Source organism: Colobus angolensis, unplaced genomic scaffold, assembly GCF_000951035.1.
Source record: "Colobus angolensis palliatus isolate OR3802 unplaced genomic scaffold, Cang.pa_1.0 Scaffold230, whole genome shotgun sequence".
Taxonomy (NCBI): Eukaryota; Metazoa; Chordata; class Mammalia; order Primates; family Cercopithecidae; genus Colobus; species Colobus angolensis.
In genome coordinates, this window is record NW_012115489.1 from 1,341,609 (window position 1) to 1,361,140 (window position 19,532).

At 43.0% G+C, this 19,532-nt stretch overlaps 1 protein-coding gene across 2 annotated transcripts in view; it reads right to left on the reverse strand.

Moving 5' to 3' along the window:
- Positions 1–19,532, reverse strand: part of CAPSL (calcyphosine-like) — a 40,975-nt gene that overhangs the window by 2,559 nt on the left and 18,884 nt on the right. For both annotated transcript variants that reach the window (XM_011944346.1, XM_011944345.1), the window contains exons 2-4: positions 10,528–10,664; positions 3,520–3,697; positions 3,016–3,225 (exon numbers count right to left, since the gene is read on the reverse strand). In XM_011944346.1, the coding sequence (XP_011799736.1) occupies positions 3,016–3,225; positions 3,520–3,697; positions 10,528–10,664 (525 nt within the window). The remainder of the gene's footprint in view (positions 1–3,015; positions 3,226–3,519; positions 3,698–10,527; positions 10,665–19,532) is intronic.

Genomic DNA, 19,532 nt, shown 5'->3' on the forward strand with positions numbered 1-19,532 from the left:
AATCTCACTTGGAAGTCAGATGATGTCAAGCCAGAAGTCAGAGCTAATGTATTTGATCATTTCAGAAAAAGCCATCAGTTACTGTTAGCTAGGTGTTTGCTTGTTTTCTGAGACTCAACTTTTATTGGGAATGGCCTGAATCGCAAATTCTCTAATCTCCCATAAATTTGCCCTCATCATAGTAAATTGTTGGTTAGCAATAATTACTATCCTTATTCATTTTGTTTGACATTAGGAAAAATGAGAGACTGGGCACTCCTACTTTTAGCAGGCCTCTTGACTAGGCTACATTTATGTGACAAGGTATATATCACATAAACAGGGGAAGGTCCCAGATGGGGGTAATGGAAGTCACAATACAATCCCTTTTCCTCAGCTCTAAATTCATCAGAAAAATCCTAAAACAAATCTAGGTTACTATTAATACATACACTCAGTAATAGACCTAACATCTTTTTAATTATTTAAAAATTTTTTATGAGATAGATGAGGCAATAGACTGATGTTCCCTGAAGGACTAAAGTCCTAAGAGGCTTTTTTAAAATATGGTGATTATAAAGTCATATATACACATGAAGAATTCAAAACTTAGATATTAAAAAATAAGAAGTAAATGTCTCACCAAATTGGGGTGGGGTTTAGTGATAGAAAAGGGGTAAGGAAAGTTTGTTTTATCTGATTGCTTCACACCTCCGTCCAAATAGCTTCCGGCTGCTATGGGAGTCCAGTAGGGTATTAGTGCAAGATTTATGACATCAAATTCCATGACTGCTGCAAACTCCAGCAACCTTCATGGGTATTTGAGAGTTTAGCCTAGATTATCAAGTTTAAACAATATCCTTAGCTAGGAGCTATGCTGAATTTTTTGCATTATTTTAAATTTTGCCTTATATGGGATTTTTTAACCATAAATGAGCACACTGGCTTCAAGTAGAGCTATGCTTCAACACAAAAAAATCTTAATATGCAAAATAATTCAATTTGCAAGAGGTAAATTAGAAGTTAATTATTCTCCTCATAAAAGACTTTACCATGGAGTTCCTCTACATCAACAATTTCTTGCGCATTTAAAATACAATTCAGTGTGCAAAAGTTTGAATTACACATCACTTCTCAGAAAACTTTTATTATGTCTATTAAATGAGATATCCCTGGTAAACCCTTAGCAAATGCCCAGTTGATATGTGCTCAAAAATGTTGCCCAGATTCATTATTATGCTAAGTGGTATCATGTGCATATTATATTTAGTACTTTTAAAACAGTCATTTCTGAACCTTTTAGAGCTAAGGATCACAAATATGCATGAGTGTAAGAGTCATCTGATACACATTAAAATGTGAAGCCCTGGACTCCACCCTCCAGAAAATCAGATTCTGTGGTTCTGCAGTACAGCTAGCAATCTACATCATTAATAAATCCTCTTGGTGATGATTATGAACAGCCAGAGTTGGGTATCAATACAAGGTCTGTAACATTCAGATGACATCAAGTGCTATAACTGCTAAAAACCTCAATAACCTTTATGAGCTTTTGAGAGCTTAATGTGGCTTCTTAAGATAAATATCAAAAAGGGTTGTGTGTAGACTTGAATCAGCCGAATCACAACTGCCTATTTTGACTTTTGTTGAGAAAAGGGTAGCTGAGGTTTCCCCTGGCAATGAGAAGGAACCACCTGCAGAGAGGAAGCAGACACACTCTGGGATCCACAAAGGGGTGGGCTAATTTGGGGAAATGGCAGTTGGCTATTTTTCCACTGACATCTCACTGATCAAGGCCAGCAATACTGGAAGAAAACATATAGTTTTTATTTCTGTCCCTAAGATTTTGGCTGCCCTATTGAATTTCGGCCCTTTTGTAAACCTGCCTCCACAATCCTCAGCCTGAAATAGAGGGTCTATCTCCATCCCTGACTGGGAAATGTCAACAGGAAGGACAGAAAGGTCACCTTCCTATCCCCCACCCCTTGCTAATAAGACTCATCACAAAGTTTCATTTAAAAAGTTGGAGGGCATTCCCTTCAGAAGAGGAAGGTTTATTTCTTCTTCCCTTAACCACCCTCTTCTTGTCCACTGGGCCACTAATCTTTTCCTGTGCTGTAAAGGGCTTAAGAGACAATGAACCCTGGGGTTGTGCTGCTGCTGCTGTTACCCGGGTGACAACCCCCCACCCCCTTTCCTTATCACCAGAATCCTTAGGTCACCTAAGAACAGAACTGGCTCTGGTTGTTGTTGTTTTTTTTTTTTTTTCTAAAAAGTCCATTTATGGCTGTTGATAAAGGACAGATGACATTTTCATTTCAGCCTAGACACAGTCATGGAGCTATATAATTCCTTACTCTACCAAGCTATGCATTTGTAACTTGAAGATAAAAGTTAATGGAGATGGGGTGGTTGATTTGGTTTTCAAATTCAGTGCAGTTTAGAAATGTAAGTTAATCACAAAGCACACTAAAGAATAAATCACAGTAAATTCTGTTATTTGGCATCCCCTTTACCAAAAACTACCTTCAAATAGCATTTCCACATAGCAAAGTGTGATGACAAATGAGGCTCATAAGGATGAGTGTGAAGGCACTAAAACATCCTGAAAGGCCTTGTAAATCTGTTTCCCAAAATTAAATTACAATCTCATTTCAAAGTTACATGTTTTATTATAGTTCATTGGAATGCAACTAGCTGAGTATGGTAAATATAATAACCATAAAATGGCATGTTTAATCAAAACATCACATTCCCCAGATGACAGGTCATCACTTATGTGGATCCCTTACCAATATATGTCAATATATGTCTATGAGTGTGTGCGTGCACATACATACATTAGTTTTCAACTGAAGTAACATGAAAGTTTCCCCTGGCAATGGGGAAGTTTCTAGGTGGTTCCTAGGGAAATAGTTTACTTCTATTTACTACAAATATATATCGATGTGTTAAAATTTTTAAGGATTTGAACCTATTTCCCACTTACAATTTCAAATTGAAGAAATTTCCCCTAGATTAGACTGTTTTACTTACCAATCCATCTTTGTCATAGGGTGAATCAAAGTTATCCAGAAATTTCCTAAATACTTGTTCCTCACTCCATTCTCCATTCTGGTACTTTGGGTGGTGTTTTGCATTATACACCTCACGAAGGTCTTCGATTGTTATAACACCATCTCCAGTCTTGTCTAACTTTCTAAAAGCTTGCATGATTACCTCTTTTCTGGCTCTGGACATTGGAGGCTACAAAAATAGAAGAATACATGCAGAGACATACATAAGCAAATGAGATTTTTTGGTATCCTATGTGACAAAATACCTTATTCCCCTTAATGATGTGAAATAGTGTTTGTGTGCTATTATATAATAAGCAGCACTATGATTGCTCCAAAAAGTTCTTAAGTCTGTTCACAGTCTTCTGCTCATCCCCCTCTCCACAGTGTACTAACAGCTTGTGAAAACAAAACCTCAAGGTAGCCAACCCAAACCACATGAAAGCCAAACTCATCAGATATACTGATTAATGGGGCCACTTACTCTTAATGTGAGAAGAAATTCATTGAAGTCTATTGTTCCATTTCCATCTTTATCAAACCTCCGGAAAAGTTCTTCCACCTCTTCCCTTTCCATTACGACAGCATAATCATTTAACCCTTTCATAAATTCTTTAAAATCAAGGGTTCGATTATTATCATCATCCATAATTCTAAACATTCTGAAGGAAATACACACAAAAATTAAGAAGGATTTTACAAAGAACAGGTGTAAGTGTAAAGATTTTTTTAAAAAAAATCCACACTCAGGGTTTCATCAAATAAAAATACAAAAGTCTTAAATTCTTCTCTGCACCCTCCCTTCCAAAACTAAAGAGCCTCTTCCCACCACACACACACACACACACACGTGCACACACACAAAGTATAATTCTAATTACATGACATTCTGAAAAAGACAAAACTGTGGAGACAGTAAAAAGATGAAAGGGAGAGGAAATAATTGAATTGGTGAAACATGGGATTTTTAGGTCAATGAAACTATCCTTTATAATACTATGATGGTGGATACATGACATTATGCATTTGTTAAAACCCATAGAACTTTACAGAACAAGGCGTAAACCTTAATGCATATGAATTTTTAGAAAAATGATTTAGGAAGTCAGAAAATCACAGGAAGGAATGCAAACTGTGACAAGAGAATCTCACTGTATTATGAAAGAACGAAACATCACCAAAAGGGGTAAAGGGATAAGAGAGAAAGGTGCTGATTTAAGTACTTTGAAAATGAGTAGAGTCTGTAAGAACACAGGAACTGCCCACAATTTATTGTACTCTAGTTGATAAAGTTGTTTCCCACAGGGATACAGGTTAACAAATCTGACACTGATGTACATGTACACTGAAGTTGAACCATCAAGTAAATGGATAACAAAGGTGGAAGCCAGGTTTCTCAAAGTGGGAGTGAGAATTTAGAGATAAGATAGGAAAAGAGGCATGGATTAGAGTTGGAGACAGCAGTGTGAACTCATGTTTAGCTTAATATAGACATAAATCATTACATATGAAAATATTTAGGCCAAGCGTGGTGGCTCATGCCTGTAATCCTAGCACTTTGGGAGGCCGAGGCAGATAGATTGCCTGAGCTGAGGAGTTCAAGGCCAGCCTGGGCAGCACGGTGAAACTTCACCTCTACTAAAATACAATAAATCAGCCAGGCATGAGCATGCTCCTGTAATCTCAGCTACTCAGGAGGCTGAGGCAGGAGAATCGCTAGAACCTGGGAGGCAGAGGTTGCAGTGAGCCAAGATCGCACCACTGCCCTCCAGCCTGGGTGACAGAGCAAGACTCTGTCTTTTAAAAATAAACAAATAAATAAAAAATGTTTATACGCAGATTACTATACACACATATATTTCCTTGTTTTGTCAGCCAAGAAGACCTAGAAATAATAATGTTCCAGTAACAATAAGCACATATAACTAATTAATGAACAGACAGCACTGCTACAGAAAGTGAACTTATCAGTTTCTTTGTAAAACATAAATAAATCTGAAATTAATTATGTATTATTAAGCCACCATGTGTTATTCAACAAAATTCACTGCTTAGGAATTTATAATGCATGAAACTTTGCACTAAGCCCTGTAAAGAGGAATAAAAAGGTGAACGAGATGCAGTCTCTGGTCTTAAGAAGTTATTGAAAGAGAAACACTAAAAAGGATAATTAGTGGTTTTAAGTGAAGGGAGAAAGGATGCATTTCAGAGCAACGGCAGTTTCTAGCGTATTATTGGGGCATCTCAGAAAGCTAGAGGACAGCTCTGAAGGAAGAAATAACGAAATTAAGATAGGAAGTTGGGTGATCTGAGCAAGATGGCCAATAGGAACAGCTCCGGTCTGCAGTTCGCAGTAAGATCAATGCAGAAGATGGGTGATTTCTTCATCTGCAACTGAGGTACAAGGCTCATCTCGCTGAAACTCGTTAGACAGTGGATGCAGCCCATGGAGGGTGACCAGAAGCAGGGTGGGGCATCACCTCACCCGGGAAGCACAGAGGGTTGGGGAACTCCCTGCCCTAGCCAAGGGAAGCTGTGAGGGACTGTGCCATGAGGAATGGTGCATTCTGGCCCAGATACTATGCTTTTCCCATGGTCTTTGCAACCCACAGACCGGGAGATTCCCTCAGGTGCCTACATGCCCAGGGACATGGGTTTCAAGCACAAAACTGGGCAGCCACTTGGGGAGACACCAAGCTACTAAAGAAGGTTTTTTCATACCCCAGTGGCACCTGGAAGGCCAGCGAGACAGAACAATTCACTCCCCTGGAAAGGGGGCTAAAGCCAGGGAGCCAAGTGGTCTAACTCAGTGGATCCCACTCCCACAGAGCCCAGCAATCTGAGATCCACTGGCTTGAAATTCTTGCTGCCAGCACAGCAATCTGAAGTTGATCTGGGATGCTCGAGCTTGGTGAGGGGAGGGGGACCACCATTACTGAGGCTTGAGTAGATAGTTTTCCCCTCATAGTGTAAACAAAGCCACCAGGAAGTTTGAACTGGGTGGAGCCCAGTGCAGCTCAGCAAAGCCACTGTAGTCAGATTGCCCCTCTAGATTCCTCCTCTCTGGGCAGGCCATCTCTGAAAGAAAGGCAGCAGCCCCAGTCAGGGGCTTATAGATAAAACTCCCATCTCCCTGGGACAGAGCACCTGGGGGAAGGGGCGGCTGTGGGCACAGCTTCAGTAGACTTAAATGTTCCTGCCTGCTGGCTCTGAAGAGAGCAGCGGATCTCCCAGCACAGTGCTCAAGCTCTGCTAAGGGAAAGACTGTCTCCTCAAGTGCGTCCCTGACTCCCATGCATACTGACTGAGAGACATCTCCCAACAGGGGTAAACAGACACCTCATACAGGAGAGCTCTAGCTGGCATCTGGTGGGTGCCCTTCTGGGATGAAGCTTCCAGAGGAAGGAACAGGGAGCAATATTTGCTGTTCTGCACCCTCTGCTGGGGATACCCAGGAAAACAGGGTCTGGAGTGGACCTCCAGCAAATTCCAGCAGACCTGCAGCAGAGAGTTAGAAGGAAAACTAACAAACAGAAAGGAATAGCACCAACATCAACAAAAATGATGTCTACACAAAAACCCCATCCAAAGGTCACTAACATCAAAGACCAAAGGTAGATAAATCCACAAAGATAAGGAAAAACCAGCACAAAAAGGCTGAAAATTCCAAAAACCAGAATGTCTCTTCTCCTCCAAATGATCACAAATCCTTGCCAGCAAGGGAACAAAACTGGATGGAGAATGAGTTTGACAAATGACAGAAGTAGGCTTCAGAAGGTGGATAACAACAAACTCCTCTGATCTAACGGAGTATGTACTAACCTAATGCAAGGAAGCTAAGAACCTTGGAAAAAGGTTAGAGGAATTGCTAACTAGAATAACCAGTTTAGAGAAGAACATAAATGACCTGATGGAGCTGAGAAACACAGCACAAGAACTTTGTGACACATACACAACTATCAATAGCCTATTTGATCAAGTGGAAGAAAGGATATAAGAGATTGAAGATCAACTTAATGAAATAAAGCATGAAGATAAGATTAGAGAAAAAAGAATAAAAAATCATGAATAAAGCCTCCAAAAAATATAGAACTATGTGAAAAGACCAAAGCTACATTTGATGGGTGTACCTGAAAATGACAGGGAGAATAGAACCAAGCTCAAAAACACTCTTCAGGATATTATCCAGGAGAACTTCCCCAATGTAGCAAGACAGGCCAACATTCAAAATCAGGAAATAAAGAGAACGCCACAATGAAACTCCTCAAGAAAAGCAACCCCCAGACACATAATCATGACATTCACCAAGGTTGAAATGAAGGAAAAAATGTTAAGGGCAGCCAGAGAGAAAGGCTGGGTTACCCACCATGGGAAGCCCATGAGACTAACAGTGGATCTCTCTGCAGAAACCCTACAAGCCAGAAGAGAATGAGGGCCAATATTCAATATTCTTAAAGAAAAGAATTTTCAACCCAGAATTTCAAAGCCAGCCAAACTAAGCTTCATAAGCGAAGGAGAAATAAAATCCTTTACAGACAAGCAAACGCTGAGAGATTTTGTCACCACCAGGCCTGCCTTACAAGAACTTCTGAAGGAAGCACTAAACATGGAAAGGAAAAACTGGTACCAGCTACTGCAAAAACATACCAAATTGTAAAGACCATCGACACTATGAAGAAACTGCATCAATTAACGGCCAAAATAACCAGCTAGCAGCATAATGACAGGATCAAATTCACACATAATCATATTAACCTTAAATGTAAATGGGCTAAATGCCCCAAATAAAAGACCATCATTCTCAACAAAGTAATGCAGGAACAGAAAACCAAACATCACATGATCTCACTTGTAAGTGGAAGTTGAACAATGAGATTACATGGACACAGGGAGGGGAACATTACACATGGGAACACGAACGTCAGGGGTGGGGGACTAGGGGAGGGATAGCATTAGGAGAAATACCTAATGTAGATGACAGGTTGATGGGTGTGGCAAACCACCATGGCATGTGTATACCTATGTAGCAAACCTGCACATTCTGCCCATGTATCCCAGCACTTAAAGAATAATTTTTTTAAAAAGATGGAAAGTTAAAGTAATCAGAATCTAAAGACTTTTAAATGTCCTTACGTGCTAAAAAGTTTCAACTATATTAGCAAGTCATTTTTAAAGTCATTAAATGGTTGACTTGAAGTGACATTATCAAAATAATGAGAACTTTAGCAATAGGAGAACTAAGAGAACTCTAGCAACAGTGGGTTGAATGAATTGGAGGACTGAAAACTTAGAAGCAAAGGAATCAGTAAGAATACTATTGTAAGAGTCCAGCGAAAAAATGTTGAGTGTCTATACTTGAGCAATTGGAATGAAAATTAAAAAAAGAAAGATTTTAAGATATTATAAAAATAAAGGAGTCAATACGGTGGGCTAATGAAGGTAATTCTAAAGTTTTCAACCCAAGGACCTGGAAGAGTAGTAATACCACAAAGACAGCAGGGGCTGCAGAAGAAGCTGTATTTGCCAAAAAAAAAAAAAAAAGACTTTTGTTTTGTTTGGACTAGATACTAAGACAACCACACAGAGATATTCACTGGTTAGTTGGCTAATTAGCTATATCTTTCCTGATTTTATACACACACACACACACACACACACACACACACACACACACATATATATATATATGGTGAAATTAGTTTGTATCTCAGGAACGGATATCATTCCAAGAATGTGGCAAGGCGCCAGGGTAGAGATGTGCTAACTCAGGAGTACCCAAGGTGTCTGATAAATTAAGGATACTGGCAAAAGAATCTTGAAAATGTAGATACTAGAGAAGTATCTACATTTACAAGGCAATTGGAAATTACTAGGAAAGAAAACCACGAGAATTTCATGTCATTCTGTTGAAAACCACGAGAATTTCATGTCAAAAAATGAAGGTGTCAAGGTTATAAATGATAGAGTCACCTTGATCTTGGTCAGGATAAAGACTCAGATAGGGTGGAAAGATGGTGCCAGGAGACAACACTTCACAGAATGCTAAATGTTGTGCGGGTGGGAAGATGGCAGAGTCTAACCTGAAGAGATGCCCTTCTAAGACAGGATTTATGGGAAAGAAATAAATGAACAAAGGGGTGAATATGACCTGGGATTTGGAATTAGACTGAAGGAGAGTATTTAGTCTTCAACTGACCCTAAGGTAGGAGTGGAGGAGAAGGGGCAGCTTCCACTCGAGTTAGGAGGTACTTAGAGAAGGCCAAAGTCAGTAAGGCAGGCAGATGGCACATTCTGCAAAAGGCCTAGGATGGAATGGTGTCTGTTCACCGTAGACTGGTTCCCAGTGGAAAGGCTGGTAGAGTCACAGTGTGCAGCGTGGTTATGGGATGAAGACAGCACAGGTAGCAGGAGAGATTCCACTGAGTGAACCAGAGAGTGGAAGAGAGGCTTCCTCAAGGGTTTGCACTAAGGGCAATGATGTGGACCCATGATGAACGGGGTAGAGGTTGAAGTGACACAATACTGAGGGCATGAGGACTGGTCTTCCCATTGGACTGGGGCAGCCTGGCCACCAGGGTCCATATCCCCACTACCTGGCCTTCTGACAGAACTGGGCTTAGTCTGAGACTTGGACTGTTCAGAGTTGTCTCCCAGGCACTCAGTACCTTGCTGGAAGTGAAGCCTTCTGCATCATCTGGGTGCAAGGCTGGATTTCCCTCCCATTGGCATCCTGTACTCTCTAATATACAACTTCTCACACCACTGAGATACATTTAGATCACTCATATACTCCATAGTCTTAGTCCTCCATGGGGGCTTAAGAAGCCTTGTTCACCCAAGGGTCCCTGAGATGTGTCCAATGCCTGGCCCACGGCAGGCTCTTGATGGAGTTTGTTATGATGCACAGGACCTGCCCTCAGGAGGCTCACAATCTTCTTTCCCCTTGGGTTTCTCAGTCCTTAAAACTATTCACACTCAGAGGACAGAGGGTGGGAGAACAGGAGCTACCCAGCTGATAGAACCTCATTGGCAAGGAGCTGTCAGTTATCTGACAAGCAATACCAGTGTCCCTCGAAGTGACAGAGAAATGATTGCCTGAGAGCAAGACTCCAAATTCTGCAATTAGGGCTAAATGGCTGTTCCTTCCTCCCTCTTCCACCCTGGACTTTATTATCACAGCTGCAGAGAGAGTTCCTCTCATTGTCCTGGTAAGCATCTCCATGCCAGGGCACATGCTGCTTCTCCCTTTACCTCATATTTTCCCAGAGCTGCACTGTCTTGTAGCAGATATGAGTCTTGCTGAATCTGGGACTAAGATTCAAAAACTATGAGCGACTTCATAGATCAACTCTTCTACACTCCACATTTTACAAATAAGGAACTGAGCCCTAGGAGGAAATGACTTGCTCAAGACCACGTGGCCAACATTAGCCTCACCTGGCCGAGTCGTTCCTTCCCACTCCATTCCCTGCTACCTGTAGCTGAATCCTACCTGCCAAGTCCTTTGATCCCAGCAGAGCCCCTGGCCAGGCACTGCAGTCGGAGTCTTTCAATGGGGTCGGTGGCCGTGGTGAGCTTCTTCTTGGCCTGGATTGCCATCTCTCGGTCATGGCGTGCTGTCCCTGCCATCTGAGGGGAAGCCATAGCATGTTAGCAGAGTACAGGCCTTGCTACTGCCTCTGGTTGGGCAGGGTGACAGCAGCCTCACTGAGAAGGAAATCTACAGCCTTCTCTGTCAGGAAACCTCTCAGAATTTCCCATTTTTCTCTATGCCAACTGTGTGCCTGGCATATATATAACTTACTTATCTAGTCCTGAAGACATCTGGTTTCTCCAGCCCAGACAATAATCTTAAATATATCACCATTTCCCAAGATGCTGTGATCTTTCTGAGGCCCTCCTCTATCCATAAAAGAAGTCCAGTTTCTCTATACTCTCTTTTTTGAACCAACCTTATATGCCATATTATTTTATGTGGAATTTTCCATATTCCCTTGACCCTCACATTTAATGTTCTCCTCTGATTTTGTTGCTTCTGTCTTGAATGAGATTTTCAGCACTTGATCCTTAATGATTCTTACTAGTAATGGGTATGGTCTCCTTGATTCACAGGTTAGTGTCCACTAACACCTAACAAGGTTCTTAGGATGGATGCAGTGAAGTGCTGTCTCCTGAGTGGTCCCCAAGGGATGTACAAACTCCTGTAACCACACATGAGCTCTCAAAGCTTGCACAACAGTGGGAAGAGCACTGGGCTGGGAGCCTGGAGACCTGAGTTATAGTCCTGACTCTTCAATCCCCACCCCACAACTCCCCCTACTCCTCACCCCCATGTGCCTGGTAACCTCCCTGTGAGTGAATCTCACAGCCTGTGTTTCCTCCTCTGTTAAATGGGAGCATTGGATAAGATGGTCTTTAAATTCCATTCCGGCTTCAAAAAACACTAATTCTCATGGGGGCTCTCAGGAGGCTCTAGAAGTTACTTGTGAGTTGTGAAATAAAAAGAATGAGAGGCAAGAGGCTTGACGGATGTGCAAAGGACAGCATGCAATGTGCAGAAAAAAAAATAGTATTAGAATGTGGTTCCGCCCTGGCTTCAAGGCTCCCTCCCTAGTCAAATTCTGGCACTTCCCCTAAGTGCTACATTAGGACAGAATTATTTTCATCAAAGAGAGCAACCTGCAGATTCGCAACCTCATCTATGCCAAGACTGTTTTTCTCCTATACACCCTGGAAGGTCTCCTACACAGGGTACTCCTTATTTGACTTTTGGGAAAGGGAATCTCATCAAGCCAATAACTGAGGCCAGAATAGACAATTCAGCGATGCACACACTTGACATGGCCACTTTCTTGCAGTCTCAACCGAGCCAACATACAGGATCCCATTTTCTTGCCCTGTATCCAGATTCCCAGTATGTGGTGAAGATGGGAGCAATTCCTTTCAGTTCTCTTGAACCTCGGGTCAAGAATGAAACCTGTCTAGGTCTCAGCTGCTTTACTCCACGTTAGGAAAAACTTGCTTTGTCTAAAGCTACACAGTCTTCCTTTGCTTCCTCTAGCACCTAAGCAGAGGTTCCTGGAACTCAAGACGGTGGCACACCCTGCTCTTAGAGACTTCCATCTCCATTCTTGCTAGGCACAAACAAGGAGCATGTTCCAATTCTCATACAACAGGGACACCGGCAGCCAAGACCATGCCCTTCCTGGCAGCTTTAGCTTTCTAATACCTGGTGTTTGCTTATTACTATTTTGTCACCCGACCTCAAGCTGACAATTCCCAGAGCTCATTCCCAGCTTCAGCACTAACTCTCCCCTCATTAACAGCCAGAATCCTGAGTCACGGACAAAACCACCAATTCACTCATCTAGCCATCTCCTGCTGCCTTACTCATCCTTGCCTGAGCCATTCCCTTGCCCTGACCACACTCTGCTAGTGGCATGTGCCCCATCCCCACCCCAACCCCTATAGAAGCAGGAAGAGTTGTCGACAACATGCACTTCTCATTCTCCAAATCCACCTCAGAGTCTTGATCTTTCCCAGGACCACCACCATCTTTCCTGACCCTCAACGTTGCTTCATGATACTTGCCCAATGGTTGTCCCCAGCCATACACCTCCCATTCTCATTTCCCATGACATCTCCCCTACCTTATCCACCTTATTCATTTTGTTCTGGTTTTTCCCTGCCATCCATGACAGTAAGTGAGAATGAAGAGAAACAGAGACTAAAAACCAGTCATGGAGAGAAAGTGAGATCTGGCTCCTGGATCTGGGACAGATCCCTAGTAGGACCCTCTTTGCACACCTTCAGAATAATATTAAAGGCATCAGTGGTGCCCCCATGCCCTGACTAGGTAGTAAGCATGTGTCCAGTTCCCATAACAACCCCGTGAGCTGAACTGAAAACAGGAACTCAAACCAATGCACAAATACCCATGCTTATAGTAGCATTATTCACAACAGCCAAAAGGTAGAAACAAACCAAATGTCCATCTATGAATAAATGGATAAACAAATTGTGGTGTAGCCATACAATAAAACACTCTTCAGCCATGAAAAGGAACACAGTACCGACAGATGCCGCAATGTGGATAAACCTTGGCCACATTATGCTAAGTACAAGAAGCCAGACCCAAAATGTCACACATTCTATGATTTAATTTATGTGAAGTATTCAGAATAGGCAAATTCATAGAGACAGAAAGCAAATTAGTGGTTGCAAGGGGCTGGGGTGAGAGGGCCAGTGGGGAGTGACTGCTTAATGAGTGTAAAGTTTCCTTCAGGGGCAATAAAAATGTTTTGGAACTTGATATAGATGGTGGTTTGTCAACATTGTGAATGTAATATACACTTTAAAATTGCTAGTTTATGTTATGTGTATTCATCTCAATAAAATAAAACCCATGCACAGATGTTTCTAGTTTGATTTAGTCATTTCACAATTATACATACTTCAAAACATCATGTTATACAAGGTAAATACAACTTTATCTGTCAATTCAAAAAATAAATTTTAAAGTGTGCTGGGCATGTAGTCATCTTGGTAAATTAGCAAAAGTTAAAAAAGTAAAACAAGCCCATGAGCTAGTTACTACTATTATTGGTATTTCACAGATAAAGAAATTAGGATGTAGAGAAATCAGGTAACTTGCCCAAGTCACACGGAAATGTGGCTCACAGTAATCCACATGCTGTTAGGATTGTATGACCCTTGAAGATCCTCTGGTGCAACCTCATTTTGCAAACTTGGAAACGAAGGCTTGGGTTGGCAAAGTGACTTGCTCAAAAGTTCCTGGCCAAGACCAAAAACAGAGGGCTTCTGATTCCCAAGCAGGGCTCTTTCTGCTTCATCATGTTTGTGGTTTATGAAATAAAATATAAGAATCTCAAAGCACAGTTTGATGGTGCTTTCTCGTAGGAAATGGGATCAAGTCCAGGAAGGCAAGAAACAGCCAGCCCAGTACTCCAGGCTGTCCCACCTCTTGTGGCTGACCCTACCCAGCGATGATGTGGGCAGTTTTTATCTGGAGTCTTTAATAAATTCAAGGGGAAAAAAAAGTCCATTCTCTCCTGCTACCCTACCATGAAACTTGAAATGCCCATAGTAACCATCCTTTTTAATCATCGAATCACCCAGTTCACCAACCACTAGCTAATTGTATCGTGTACTCTTTTCAAGGCACTATGCAGGAACAGAGTGTGGGAGTGTGAGGAATTATTCAGAGAAGCAAGCCCTTGAATAGCCTAGAGTCTTCATCAGTTTGAATCCTGATCTCCTATATTTAAGCAGAACGGAAAACATAAAGTTTATTAAGCACCAGGGCTTTTAAGGAAGGCAGGATTGCACAGGATCTCAAGTGAAGAAGGGAGCTCCTCAGCGTTGAAGTTTCAATAAAGGCGCCAGGCACCATGGCAAGAGTCAGTACCCAAACATATGTCACCGACTTCACAGCAGTGCACAGTGTCTCTGCCTGCAGAAGACTCTGTCTGAACCTTAAAGATCCGGCGTGGTGACAACAGAGCGCATCACTGTGCAAGGCGAAGAGGTTGCACTCCCGACCCACTTGGCCGCAGCGCCACCACGTGTTCTCAGGCATCTGCGCAGTCCCCGGGCCAGGCGTGCGGTTCAGTCTGCCTTCCACGCAGGTCTACTAAGAGCTCAGGAAGCGCCACGCAATGTGCCAGGGGTAATATGAAAGCGGGACCAAGACAACGCTTACAGCCTGGAGGTTGAGTGGAGGATGCAATCACAAGAGGGAGGGCTGCTTACCTGGCCTGGGAGTGGGGCTTTTTGAAGACCTCTCAGAGGAGGTGATGTCTGAGCTTTCATCCTAATGGAAGGTGGTAGTTATCGAGGAGGCTGAGGACGTGGGGATAGAAGGATATTTTAGATAGCAGGTGTACCAACTGTTAGACCAAGGTAAGAGAGAAACCAATATAATTAGGAAAGTACAAGTATTTCAGTATGGTTGGAGAATAGATAGATTTATGGGTGGCAGGGGGAGATGAACAGTCGTGGAGATTCGGAGGAAGTAGGGAAAGGGGAATTTGGAGTAAAGATGACACTGACCAGGCGGGCAGCCATCAGATCCCAAAGAGCCTGGGGTGTCAGGGTGAGGTTTGGATTTTGTCCTGAGAGCAACAGGAGACCACAAAGTCTTCTTAAAAAGGGAAAGGCCGTTTGCATTGTACAGTGAAAAGAATGGATAGGAAGGTGGGACAGGCTAGCCAGTGGGAGACTGTTGTTCCCAGCTATGCTGCCTGGACGGTGTGGACGGAGAGAGAGGAAGAGATACAAGATGGCCAGTGGCAAAACGTGCAGTTTGAGGGAGAGGGCGGACTCGGGGCTGGCATCCAGAGCTGTTGCTTGCACTCTCCACCACCACCCTCCAATGGCTGGCGGCGAGGGAGGATATTCACAGAAGCCTGGAGATTCGGGACAGAGGCACAGTGGAGCCACAGTAGCAGTGGTCCGATTAAGGCTGTCTCATTCCACTGTCCCGGTGCACAACCGACTGCCACGCCAAACTCCCTGTCGGCCTGGATTTTGCGAATTATTGTAGGTCTATATCTTCACGGTTCCCTCTAGAAGGTTGGGAGACAGATTTAAGTGAACCCTTAGAAGAGGGAACCGCTCTAGCCCGAGCCCGCATCTATTGACTTGTCTTTGGTGCTCCCTGGTGGCAGTAAGCTGAATTACATCTCTCTCTCTTCCTCTCTCTGTTCCTCTCCATCTGCAGCCAACTGCCTGCAAACACAGAAGGGGATCTTATTGCTAAAGAGGCAACCCTAGAGATCATTGATCCAGACACTATAAAGCACCAAGGCTTTTACATCCTCTTTGTTGCAAAATCCAATGGAAACTTCTCACCTCACCCTCAAGAAACCCTCCCTCCTTTGACTTCTCTGACAGTACATTCCTGGTTTTCCTTTTTCAGGGAAAGGATAGTTCCTTGAAAGGGAACTGAAGCAGGTTTAGTCAGTTCGGATGAACTTTAGAGAAGAGCAAGGTTAACCTGTGTTAAAGTGGAGAGGGAGGGACAGAATTAGATAAATAGAAAGGGACAGCAAATGTGGTGTAGGGGACAGAGGCGAGATATGTTTGAAGAGGAAAAGGAGGCTTCCCCGCTGACAGGGATGTGCAGTTGTGATGGCTGGACCACATGTTTCCTGGACAGTCTTCTTTTGCACCCCACTGCTTGGAACAGCAGGTACTGCGAGGAAGCTGTCCTGTTGAGGAAGTCCTGCAGGTCCAACCCTGTGACAACAGCAGCCATCTGCAGTCCAATTGTTCCGAGCCCCTGTCCCACCTCTTGATGCTGTTGAGCCCGTTTTCCCCACAGCCAAGCCATGTCTTTATTTTTGCCTTGTGAACATTTGTAGGCATTTCTGTAATGGTTAGATACCTGTGCAAATACATTAGCTATTTTCAATAGCAAGAAACCTGGGGTTGCTACAATGGTTCCATGTGCTTTTAAAACATTCTACGATGAGAAGAAAGGAGAAATGTATACAGTAGGCAGCTACTGATGAGGCTTGTAGGGCATCAAGCTAGTTCCGAGAAGGTGGAAAACATTTGCCTTCTTTTAAATTCTCATCCAAGACAAAACATTTCCTATTTCTGCTAGCTCAGGCTTGATCCTGAGCACTGAGACTAGTCCCCCATAGGGATGGGGAACCTGATATGGTTTTTGCTCTTTCTCTCTGTACTTGGAAACTGAGTATAAGGTTGAAATTTTGATTAGGACTCAGTGGACCTTTCAATACTTGAAACATCATCCCAGTATGAGAAGAGAGATACAACAGACCATGTCGGAAGGCAATTAATGGAAAAAAATTAAACCATCTGCACTGATTTTAGTCCATTCAATAAACTAGCTATTACTATGTGGTAGATGGCAAAAACCCGTAGTTCCTCAATAAATTTCCCCTTAGAAAATGCCCTTCTGAAATATATATTGCATTTCAGATGTCTTAGTACAGTTGTGCTGCTAGAATAAAATACCATAGACTGGGTAATTTATAAACAAGAGAAATTTCTTTCTCATAGTTTTGGAGGCTGGAAAGTTCACGATCAAGGTATCAGCAGATTTGGTGCCTGGCAAGAACTATTCTCTCTGCCTTTAAGATGGTGCCTTGAATTTGGGATCCTCCAGAGGGGACAAATGCTATGTCTTCACATGGCAGAAGAGACGGAAGGGCAAAAAAGGACTGAACAATTTGCAAAGTCACTTTTATAAACACCTTAATCTCATTCATGAGGGAGGAGTCATTGTGACCTAACCAACTCCTAAAGACCACACCACTTAATACTATTGTATTGGAGATTCAGTTTCAACATGAATTTCAAACATTCAAACCATAGCACTAGATGTTGAGTATAGCCTAGCAGGTGGCTAGGAAATGAATAAATAGTGATGTCCTCCCAAAGAGACTGAAATTGAAGACTCTGACAGTTTGAATACGTGGCTTTTGCAGTACACAGAAGCCTCAGACAAGAATGTGTGTCAGTGTCGTTGACATCGTGAGAGTTACTTCACGGAACCCATTTGAGTTTGAATCAACTGAACATGCCCTTAGCACCACTAGCTATGCAAGGCACTGTGCTAACTCTTCAGGCGATAATTATAGAGAAGTGCTTCTCAACTGGATACAATCCCCCCAACCCCCAGGAGACATTTGATAATGCCTCCTGCAAGACATTTTTGGTTGTTGCAATGGAAGTAGGGTAGAGTGTATTGGCATCTAATGGGTGGAGGCCAGGGATGCTGCTATACATCCTACACAAGATACACAAGATGGCCCCTGGCAACAAAGAATTACCAGTCAGAGATGTCCGCAGTACTGATGTCGAGAAGCCCTGCAATAGAGAAAGACCTGGGACCACTGTGGGTGCTGTTGAAAAATAAAGATGCCCACAGTGCTCACCAAGTGCAGTAAATTAGACTCTCTTGGTGTAGATGCTGTGGCTGGGCATTTTATTGTTTTTAGTTGGTTTTCACGTATCCCTAAATTTGAGAACATAAGCTATAGGAATTATAAGGTCACCCTCTAGTAAGAGGAGTAGGGCCTTGTTATAACACAGCACAGGGCAAGATAAAGGCATGAAGAGAACATGTAGTAATACAGTTGTAACTATGCTGAGGGCCAAGCTCTTGGCTAAGGACTTTACATACATCCACACATTGCCTCATGTGCTGGATTCTATCAAATACTGCTGCCCTATTACAGGAAGTCAGCAGAGACCTGAAGAACCCAGGTCACTTGTCTGAGAATGTGTCACTAGGGAGTAGCAGAGCCAGGGCTGAAAACAGTTGTTTCGGTGTTTTGTTGTTTTTTTTTTTTTTCCTCCTGAGACAGAGTCTTGCTCTGTCCTCCAGGCTGGAGTGCAGTGGTGTGTTCCCAGCTCACTGCAACTTCCGCCTCCTGGGTTCAAGTGATTCTCCTGCCTCAGCCCCCCGAGTGACTGGGATTACAGGCACCTGCCACCACGCCCAGCTAATTTTTGTATTTTTAGTAGAGACAGGGTTTCACCATGTTGGCCAGGCTGGTCTCGAACTCCTGACCTTGTGATCTGCCCACCTTGGCCCCCCAGTGCTGGGATTATGGGCGTGAGCCACCATGCCCAGCCTTGAAAACAGTTCTAAGTCACTTCATGCAACAGCTACACCATGATGTTGCTTAAAACTGATTAATTGCTTTGGGGACTCAGAGAAGGTCCCTGAAATAAGAGATGCAGGAAAAGAAAAACTTCAGGGAAAAGAATGCTTTGGAGTGCTGCTGGATTTCATACCAGCAGAGAGTGAGGATGGCAGTGCAGAGCAAAGCCGGGCTACTCACAGTCCCTAAACATGACCCCTTCTCCCATCTCAAGTCCTTGCTTGGGTTTTCAAGTCATTAAGGCTCAGTGTAAATACCTTCTGGTTAAGATGAAAAGTTTTACTTAGCCTCTTCCTCTTGCAGTAGCTATTTTTTTCTCTGTTTGTTTTAATTAAAATAATGTATGGGATTAGGCTCCAACATAGACGAATAGGAACAGCTCCAGCCTCCAGCTACCAGCGTGAGCGACATGGAAGATGGGTGATTTCTGCATTTCCAACTGAGGTACCGAGTTCATCTCACTGGGGCTTGTCAGAGAGTGGGTGCAGGACAGTGGGTGCAGCCCAACGAGCAAGAGCCAAAGCAGGGCGAGGCATCACCTCACCCGGGAAGCACAAGGGGGAACGGAATTCCCTTTCCTAGCCAACAGAAACCATGACACACAACACCGGGAAAACTGGGTCACTCCCACCCTAATACTGTGCTTTACCAAGGGTCTTAGCAAATGAAACACCAGGAGATTATATCCCGTGCCTGGCTCGGAGGGTCCCACACCCATGGAGCCTCCCTCATTGCTAGCACAGCAGTCTGAGATCTATTTATTTATTTATTTTTTTATTATACTTTAAGTTCTAGGGTACATGTGCATAACGTGCAGGTTTGTTACATATGTATA